This window comes from Tenrec ecaudatus, chromosome 14, assembly GCF_050624435.1.
Source record: "Tenrec ecaudatus isolate mTenEca1 chromosome 14, mTenEca1.hap1, whole genome shotgun sequence".
Lineage (NCBI taxonomy): Eukaryota > Metazoa > Chordata > Mammalia > Afrosoricida > Tenrecidae > Tenrec > Tenrec ecaudatus.
Genome location: NC_134543.1, coordinates 9765528 through 9775313, shown reverse-complemented (window position 1 = coordinate 9775313; position 9786 = coordinate 9765528). Strand labels below are relative to the sequence as shown.

At 54.4% G+C, this 9786-nt stretch overlaps 1 protein-coding gene across 1 annotated transcript; it reads right to left on the bottom strand.

The window, feature by feature from the left end:
* Positions 1-363: 363 nt before the first annotated feature.
* On the bottom strand, positions 364-9349 carry SERPINA11 (serpin family A member 11). Its single transcript, XM_075530555.1, has 4 exons — positions 8707-9349; positions 5371-5644; positions 3129-3276; positions 364-582 (listed from the first exon to the last, which is right to left on the bottom strand). The coding sequence occupies exons 1-4, from the start codon at positions 9347-9349 to the stop codon at positions 364-366; spliced, it is 1284 nt and encodes a 427-aa protein (XP_075386670.1).
* Between the last annotated feature and the right edge of the window lie 437 nt (positions 9350-9786).

The following is a 9786-nucleotide window of genomic DNA, read 5'->3' as shown; positions in this document are numbered from 1 at the left end:
TCAGGGGGATCCCAGGACAGAAGGAGCCCCTGATGTGAATGTTTAACTGGGCGTGGCTGCTAATTAAAGGTTGAGGGGTCAAGTCCCCCCAGCAGTGCCTTGGAGGAAAGACCCGGTGAGCTACGTCTGAGCCACTAGCTGTTGGGAGCCCCGTGGAGTGTGGTTCTGCCCAGCACATGTGTGTGTGTGTGGGGGGGGGGGCAGGGATTGGAGTGGCTGTGGGAGCTGACCTTTGCTTTCCGGCATAACTGCTCGATGGTCACAAGGCCCAGGTCAACTTTATTCACACCTCTGCCCACGGAGGGGCTGGCCCTTACCCAGGGGAGAAATGGAGGAGATGAGATTCCCCTGGCCCCGTCGTCATCACCCGGCCGCTGGGTTGACGACTTTCCCCAGGAAGAGCAGGCTCTCGGTGGTCACATGCCGCAGCAGCAGCAGAAAAGGCCTGTTGAAATGGGCGCTGGGTCCTGCCCCTGCTGGGGTCCCAGAGGCCGCCGGGGCCTGGGGCTGTGAGAGCAGGCTGGAGGCAGCCCCGGCCTGGGTCCCCTTCTCGCTCATGTCCACCACCGCCTTGTGGAATACCTGGGGACAGAGAGCAGACAGAGATGCATCCATTGGGAGCCTCTGGGGCTGCAGTAGGCATTCCCCTGCTCCCCTGCGTCTTCTCCCCTCCCCTCCCCATCTTCTCTCCTGCCCCCATGGTTCTAGGGTTCCCCCACACTGGAGACCAACGGGTCTCTTGGACAGCCCTCCTCACGCAGGCCTCGGCATCCTTTCCAAACCACACAGAGCCTCTCCAGGCGCCTCGGCTCTCTCATCTTTAAAATGGGTCAGTGGGCCCAACCACCGGTTCTCCAGCCCAGCTCAGTGGACCCCTAGCCCCTTGGAGAAGCCTCAGGGCGGAAGGCAGGCGGGTGGCAGGTAGCAGGTGACTGTGCCCAGTGCCCTGCCCCTCTGCAGCCCTTCCTGGGTGAAGGATCACAGGCACACACTGGCCTAGTGCCCCTCCCACTTCTGAAACGCCATGAAGGGAGGCATCCAGGGATGAAGGCAAGCTTGTAAGAAGCAAAAGTCTTGTTTTCTTGTCTTGATTCACACGTGGGGACTCTGACTCTCTCTCTCTCTCACACACACAAGCACGTCTTGCTTGCAGCTTTAGTTTCACATCAACTCTTAGCTGGTTTCCTATGAAGTTCAGAGCATAGACCCAGAGGGCGATGAATGGCTTTATTCTTAGAAATAAAGAAGAGAAAGGGAAGGAGGGAGGGAGCCAGGGAGAGAGAGAGGGAGAGAGAGATGGAGAGAGAGATAGAGAGAGAGGCAAGAGGGAGGGTAGAGGGAAGGAGGGGAGAGAGGAAGGAAGGAAGGAGGGAGGTGGGAAGGAGGGAGGGAGGAGGGAAAAGAGGAAGAAGGGAGGGAGGTGGGAGGGAGGAGGGGAGAGAAGAAGGAAGGAGGGAGGGAGGGAGGGAGGGAGGGAGGGAAGAACAAGCCAGGGACAGCCCAACAGCAGGAAGGACCTTTGCTGCCTTCTCCCCTTGCATCGCCCTCCTTCCTGCTCTGTTTCTGTCTGTAATCCATGGCCATCAAGCCGACACTGACTCTGGGTGGTCCCAGGCGATGGAGCAGACCTGCTCTGGAGGGGTTTCTCGGCTGGCGTCTCTCTGCAGGAGGATCTCCAGGCCTTTCTAACTGCTACCGTCAGGTGAGTGTGAATCTGCCAAGCTTCAGTTAACAGCTAAATGCTCCTGCCGCTCAGGGGCCTTTGGGCCCTGGTAGAGGATTGCACGCCCTCACCCTGTCTGGTGACTCCCAGTGACTCCATGGGAAGACACAGCCCCACCTACTGATCCCAGCCTAGGCTTTGGCATAGGGTGTGCCAGCAGCCCAGACTGCGGCAGTCCACTCTCGCTCCCCTGTTTTCCGCTGCTGTGAGAATGGCGGGTCCCAATGGCAGGACCTTCCTTCAACCTGCATCCTGCCATGTGACATCCCCTGACATGTGACAGATTCTGAGGGGGGGTGGTTGTTACTGCAGCAAAGCTGACTAATACCCATGACTCTCTAGGCCAGCGGTTCTCAACCTGTGGGTCGTAACCCCTTTGGGGTCGAACGACCCTTTCACAGGAGTTGCCCGATTTGTAACAGTAGCAAAATGACAGCGATGAAGTAGCAACTAAAATAATTTTATGGTTGGAGGGTCACCACCACATGAGGAACTGTACATCACGGCATTGACATTGGACAGGTTGAGAACCACTGCTCTGGAGCTACTAGGAAGGCACGTGGCCTTAACCCACATGTCCTGGGAAGAAGCAGAAGCAAGTGAAGCACACCCACTGCTCACTTATCAACTACTTATTATTATTATCCGACCGTTCTCAGTGATGACAACGATAAAACTAGCGGGCTGATTTGCATATTAAGAGTGAATGTCTGGCAGGTGTGGAAGGAGCCCAGGTCACACAGTGGGTTGCAGGTCGGGCTGCTAACCTCAAGGTCAGCAGTTCAATATCCCCAGCAGATCTGCCGGAGGAAGATGAGGCTGCCTACTCCCGTAATGAGGTACAGACTCAGAAATGCCAGGGGCCAGTACTGCTCTGCCCTGTAGGGTCACTGTGAGTCAGAACCCACTCAACGGCGGTGAGTTTTGTTCATAACGGATGTGGCGGTGAGAGGTGGGAAGGTTCTGTGTCGGTCTCGTTGGGCTGTGATTCCCAGTGCTTTGTCATGAGGACACTTGGCGGTTACATAAGGATGTAGTCCTCCTCTGCGCTGTGATCGGATGTAATCAGCTTCCATTTTCACACCGTGTGGATTTGCAAAGGGGGGCTCAGTCTTTGAAACCGAGCCCTGTGGGTAAGGGACGCTTTGGAGGAAAGCAATTGCCACACTGTCATGACTTCCTAGGGACCCCAAGTGGTGATCCCAAATGGCTCTCCACTACTTGATACACCTGTGCTGAAGAACAGAGCCTTCTGGAAGTGGGGTGGGGTGGACGGGAGCCGCCCGCGAGCTGTTTGCTCGGGCACAAGGAAAAGAAGGGAAAACAAAGGGAAGCAGCTTCCCGATGCCTCCCAGCCAAGGGAGAAAAGACCCCGCCCCGCCCCCAGGCCCACAGGGGCCCTCACCCTGGAGGCCGTGTTGTTGGGCTGCCCGGTGACTGCTGAAAAGTCCTCTTCGAGGCTGAAGATGTTGGTGAGACCCATCCTGGACAGGATCTCCTCCAGGGCGTGTGTTCCCGAGACGGAAAACTTGGGCAAGTGCAAATCCAGCAGGCTGGAGGGAGAGTCCCACAGAGAAACGGGCCGTCAGGTCCAGCTTCTGCGCTGCCCTGGCTGTCCACCTGAGTGGCGGGAAAGAGATGCTTCCCAGCCTGAGGCCTGAGGGCTCTGGGCCTTGATGCTGAACCCCGGGCTACCACCATCCCACCATCCCACCATCCCACCATCCCACCATCCCACCATCCCACCATCCTCCCACCTCCGTAATCTGCGTCATCAGCAAGAGATGTCGGTTTAGACTGCCAAACGGTGTCCTGAGCCCAACCACGTCCCTGTAGACAGCCCCTGCAGGCCGCCTTCATCCCTTATCCCTGTGACTTCAGCTAGTCCATCAGGGCCCAGTGACACCCAGTCAGCCCACAGAGGGGAGAGAGAGAGAAAGAGAGAGAGAGAGAGAGAGAGAGAGAGAGAGAGAGAGAGAGAGAGAGAGAGAGAGAGAGAGAGAGACCATCTGTATGAAGCCATCCCATCTTGGAGTGACTTGTTCCACAGCAGAGAGGTGGAGTGGTTGAGTTGGGCTGCATACAGCAAGGTCAGCAGATCGAAACCACAAGCTGCTCGTTGGGAGAAAGATGGGGCTCTCCACTCCAGTCAAGACTACCAGTACCAGAAGCCCACAGGGCCAGTTCTGCCCTGTCCTATAGGGTCACTAAAGGCTTTGACTTGAAGGTGGTGGGTTGGGAGGATGGTGTTTTGCAGCAGTAAGGAACCAGGCCCCAGGGCCTGCCTGTTCCTCAGAGCGGCCCACAAAGGAAAACATTCTCTGCCAGTGAGTCGATGCCGACTCAGAGCGACCCTGCAGGACAGAGTAGGACTGCCCCTGTGGGTTCCCGAGACTGTAACTCTTTATGCAAATAGAAAACCTCCCCTTTCTCCCAGAGAGCAGCTGGTGGTTTCGAACTGCTGATCTTGCAGTGAGTAGCCCAACGTGTAGCCCCCACGACGCTGAAGCTCAGCCCATAAAGGAGGCTACACCCTTAAAGGGGTCCCCAGGGGACCAGACAGAGCTGACATGGCCAAACCATATGAAATGCCACTGGGGAATGTGCCACAGGGTCTTTGGTTTGTGTCACGGGCTTCTCGACAAGGGTTTCAAAGACGTTTAAGAAGAGGCAACTTTTAGAAATACCCACTGCAGATGCAAACAAACAAACAAACAAAAACACCCAATCTGTGGAGGAAGAGTTAAACAAACTCTGGTCCATACCCATAATGGGGTGGTCCGCCTCTCTAAAAGCAGGGGTGAGACAGCCAGGCACCTCATGACATGGGCAACCTTGGAAGACACTAAGCTCGGGGAAGGAGGGAGAGTGGGAGGGAGAATCAGAAGGAGGAGGGGGAGAAGGGTCACTTACATTGTGGGGAGGGTCACCGGGATCCTGCCACGGTTCTGATGTCGTGGGCTGTGCACCTATGAGTAGTAGTGTGTGTATGTGTGTGTGTGTGTGTTAAACCCCACAGATAAATAAGAAAACAAACACAAAAATAATTAGAAAAGAGAGAGCGAGAGAAGAACCTTAAAATCACCCCAGTCCCTCCAGTTTCCTTGCTCATCATCTAGACACTGGTCTGACGGGTCACCAAGGAGAAGTAGAATGGAAACGGACTTCAATGCTTTTGTGGCACACATGCTAGCTTCAACCAATCGAGTGCACGCACACGCACACGCAGACACACATATGCGCACACATACGCACAGTGATGTGCGGGCATCAAGACTGTGCTCTACAATTGTACTGGGTCTTATTTGTTCCCTAGATGTATTTTGATTGGTGGAAAGAGGGGAGCCAGAGGAAAGGGGTTGGGGTCAGAAGGAGACCCAGATGGGGGGGGGCAGTGATTACCACCCAAGGGAGCACTCAGCATGCACTGGGCACCCTGCGAAATTCTCTTTGAGGCCCAATTCAGGGAGTTTCTCAAGTGGGTATTCAGACCTCACATTTGCAGCCAAAGAAAGTTACGGCCCGGAGAAGAAGTGAGGAAGGTGTCCAAGGCCGCGTAGTTAGCAGAGGTCTACGATGTGACGGTGCGGGTGGTCTTGCCACCAGAGTTGTTCTAGAACTGGTCTTCCGAAGAGGACTGACCTTACCTGGGCAGGAGCAGCTGGTCCCATTTTCTCAGGGTCTCTGGTCCCAGGGCAGCCTCCACCTGTCCCATCTTCCCCGGGTCTGGAAGGATCAGCAGGACCCAGGCGTTCCCACTGTACTCGATCTGCAGGACGGTGCAGGCCAGGTCCTGGTCATAGAGGAACCTGTGCATCTCCTTCTGGTGCATCATGGGGACCCGGAGAGTGGTCCTCGCGTCCGCAAAGAAGCGCTCCTGCTTCTGCGTCTGGTAGCGATGGAATGGATGCTTCCACTTGGCTGAGGACACAAAATCCGTAGCACCATGAACACCTTCTCCAAGACAGCGACTCTGGGCAGACTGACACATGCCACCTTAGCCTGGCTTCCTCGTGGGCAAACGTTCGAAGCAAGTCAATGGCACCAGTATGAGAATCAAAAGGCTAAGGTTTGGTCCGCTGCAGCCGCTCAAGTACAAGAAGTGCCCAGAGCGTGAGCCCTCACAGGTTCTGCTTCGATTCCCTTTCAGAACCACTTAGCTTTCAGCAGCCCAGACATCCCTCAGAAGGGAAGCTGGTGAGACTTACTCTCCTGTATTTGGACGTGTTAGGAGAGCCCGGTGCCCAGAGAAGGGCATCATACTTGGTGAGCTAGAGAGAGGGTCAGGGACCAAGAGGGAGATCTCAGTGGGGTGGACTCACACGGTCGCTCAAACATAGCGGAGGTACGAATGGAGCAGACCGGGCACTGTTTTGTTCAGTTGCACGTGGGCCTCTCTGAGTCAGAGCCGCACAACAACATGTGTGAACCATTTCTTCGCTAAATCTGTGCAAAACACGAACATGAAGCAAGCTGTGTCATCCCCATGGTAGAGACGAGGAAACAGAATCCTTGTGAATGGACATAAATGGTCGTCCATACACTTTATATATGGCCTCAGTTTGCAGACCAGCGACAGAGCCAGAGTCTGATTCCATAGCCCAGGTTCTTGACAAACACTAGATTTTGTCAACTTGAGCTGGAGCTCAAGGCCAGGAAAGAGCCATCTCCTCTAGTGATGGCCAAGGGCTGTCCACCACCACTCCCCAGTCTCCACACCCCAGCAGGAGGGAGAGTCTAGAATATGCGACACCAAAGCCCATTCACACTGAGTGAGATGTGCAGACTCAGCCAGTCTCAGCCTGTCCACAAGTGGAGCGTCTTCTCTCTTACAGCCCCGAGGGACCCACTATCTCCACCCACAGGACCCCCTGACCCGGCCCCCTGCAAACACTGACCCTGGCACAGGTTCAGGTCAGATTCTGGGCCATCCTGTCCCTCCTGCCTACACTTAATAAGTCAACAAGCTTTGTTGATTCTACCTCCGAAGCCAGAACTTTGGTCAAGGCCATCACCAGGTCCCGCTCCGCCGCTTGTACTTCTCTGCAGACCATTTTACCAGGGGCACTAACTGAACTTCCCAGAACAGATCTGCTTGTGTCACTTGGTTGCTTGAGCTCTTGCATAATTCTGTGCTCCCCGAAGTTACAGTCCAGCATCCTCAACATGACCTTGGCCTCCTCTTCAATGAGGTTCTTGGCATTTCCTCTGGGCACGTCACTGTGATCGTCCCTGTTACAGGCATTCTAAGCTGATTTCAGCTTCTGGAAGATGCAATCGTATCTCCTTCCCCTGGATCTGTACTCGCGCTCTTGTCCAAACCAGAAACATCCCCAGCCACAGCCTCTTGCCTGAGGACTTCCAACTCATTCTCCATGTCTCAGCTTAGACACCACCTCTTCTAGGAAGCCTTCCCCCTCCCTCCCAGTCTGGATAGGCGTCTCAGAGAGAATTCCTGGTGCCCATATCCACTCGAACAGGGCATCGACATTCTACTGGGCTGTCATCCCCTCTTTGCTTATTTGCGACCCCATAACCGGGAGCCGGGAGGTGGGAAACTCTATCTTATTCTTACTCCCCCCCACCCCCAAACCCAGAGTGATCCCACAGGACAGGGTAGAACTGCCTCTGTGGGTGCCTGAGACTGTATCACACGATACCACCAGTGCTCCCTAGAAGTTAGCAAAATCCCCAACATGTAGTCAGTACATCGTATGTCTTCTCGAATGTACGAATGAGAGAATGAATAGCATTCCTAGAGGTCTCAGACACGAGCCCTGCGTTTAGTTTGAAATACTTCAGTCAGTAGGCATTATCAGTGTGGTTGGGCCTGCATTCAACTCTGGAGAATCAAAGATGTGGATGAAGAGTCAGGCCCTTGAGACTTCTGGTCAGTCGTGCAGATGAAAGAGAAGAGGGAACCATCCTCTTGTGTGAACACTTAGAAATCATGCGTCAAATACTTGGAAACAAGGAAATAAATGCCCAAGTTCAAACCCAAGAAAGAAGGTACCATTAGCAAAGGAGGAAGTTGGGCCCCTGAGCTGGAACTGCGGTCACCTGGCTCCCAGGTTCTCTGGGTCAGAGGTGGACCTCTAGGAGAGGTGCACGTGTCTTCTCAGGGGCGGGGAGTGGACCTCAGGCCCCACCCTTGTACCTGAGCTCTCCGCAGGTAGCCTGAATGGCTCCCCCATGTGGGCAAGCTGGACTAGACAAGTGCTTAGGGAATGAAGCAGGAAAACTGACCAGGGTGCTAAGACCAAGGGTGGAGGGGACCACCCAGAGAGAGACAATCCCACAGCTCCGAATACAATGCCACAGAATATATTTTTCTAAAGAACAAATGGTTACTAGAAGAGGGAGCTGGATCATATATATTTTTTAACATTAGAACGAAAACAAGGGCAGAGGGAATAAGGCGGGAGAAACAGAAGCAACGACTCATCATGCAGGTGCAGGAGAAACAGCTACAGGACACCCAGGGGCTGCCTCTGGGGAGCAGGGCTAGAGAGGGTGTCTGGGGTGTGTTCAGGAAATAGTTGTCTCTATTCGGTGGGCCTTTGAAACCTTGTGCTGATACTTGTTTGCTAAAAAATATTAAATAATGCAAAGAGAGAAAAAGAAATAGAAGAGAAGTTAGGAAGGAAGAAAAGAGGGAGGGAGGGAGGGAGGGAGGGAGGGAGGGAGGGTGGGAGGGAGGAAAGTAGGCAGGAAGGAAGGAGAGTAGGCAGGAAGGAAGGAAGGGAGGGAGAGAGGGAGGGAGTGAGAGAGGGAGGGAGGGAGGAAGGGAGGGAGGGAGGGATGAAGGAAGGAAAGTAGGCAGGCAGGAAGGAAAGTAGGCAGGCAGACAGAAAGGAAGGAAGGAGAGTGGGCAGGAAGGACAGGACGCTCGTCCCCTGGAGCACCCAGGCTCCGGGGACTGTGTTCTCTGGGGTAAGAGCATGTGCTTGCAGAGGGAGGTGGCAATCACAGCAAGCGCTCACCTTTGAAGAAGATGAAATTCAGGAGAGCCGTGAGTGTGTCCTGTGGGAAGGCTTGCAGGCCGTTGGAGACCAGCCCGTATGTTTGCTTTCCGATGTATTCGTTGAGCTGCTTCCACATCACTGCAGAATCTGAGAAGTTGGCCAAGAACGCGTAGGCACTGTACAGCTCCTGGGCGCTGTCCAGAAATCTCTGCTGAGGTTTGAGCTGTTTGTCCAGGAAAAGAGAGGTGCCGACTTTCAGTTCAAGTTTGGGGCTGGGCAGGCCCAGGCTGTGGAGGAGGCTCTGGAAGCCACGGTGGAGATCGGCTTCCGGCGTCTCTGTGAGGTTGAAGCCCAGGCCCTCCAGAACCTGAGCTGAGGTGTTAGCGTGGGTCCCAAGAGAGAGCAGGGCCAGAGTGGTGGAGATGCTCACTGGAGAGAAGAGGATGTTTCCTGAGCTGTCTGCTGCCAGCTGCTTATACAAACGCAGACCAAACTTGGTGATGGTGGGTATGATCGTGTGGTAGGCTGGGACGGGTTCTGAGAGTTGGCCACTGGGTCCTGGAGGAACCCCCAGCCTCTTATCTCCATGTTCAGAAAAGTGCTGGCAGTGAACGGAGGCCAGGGCCCCTGTTCCCAGCAGCCAAAGCCAAGCTGGCCCCATTCTCTGAAAACAAGAATGCAGACATGTCATTCTCCTGCAGAAATACTCAACGATTCCCCATCACTGACACAATACACCCCACCATCCATAGTGTGCCCCACAGGGGTGCCATGGGCGGATCTTGCAGAGGACAATGTAGTGAGTGAGCGGTAAGACCCTGCACCCTTTCTCCAAAGCTTCACTTAAATCCGCACCCCTTTCTCAGCGTAGCGTGATGATAAGCGTACAAGATATGGTTGTGTAAGAGATTCTGGGAGGGTACAACCTCCTTGCATTGATTTTCCCCTCTTTCCCATGTATCTTCGCTTCCATCTCCCTCCCTTCTGATTATCCTCCGTCTCTCCCTCCCCTTCTTCCCTAGGAAGGCATGACCATGGAGAGGCATGGTCAGCTCTATCTTATAAATGGGAAACGGAAGTGTTGCCAGAAGAAATCAC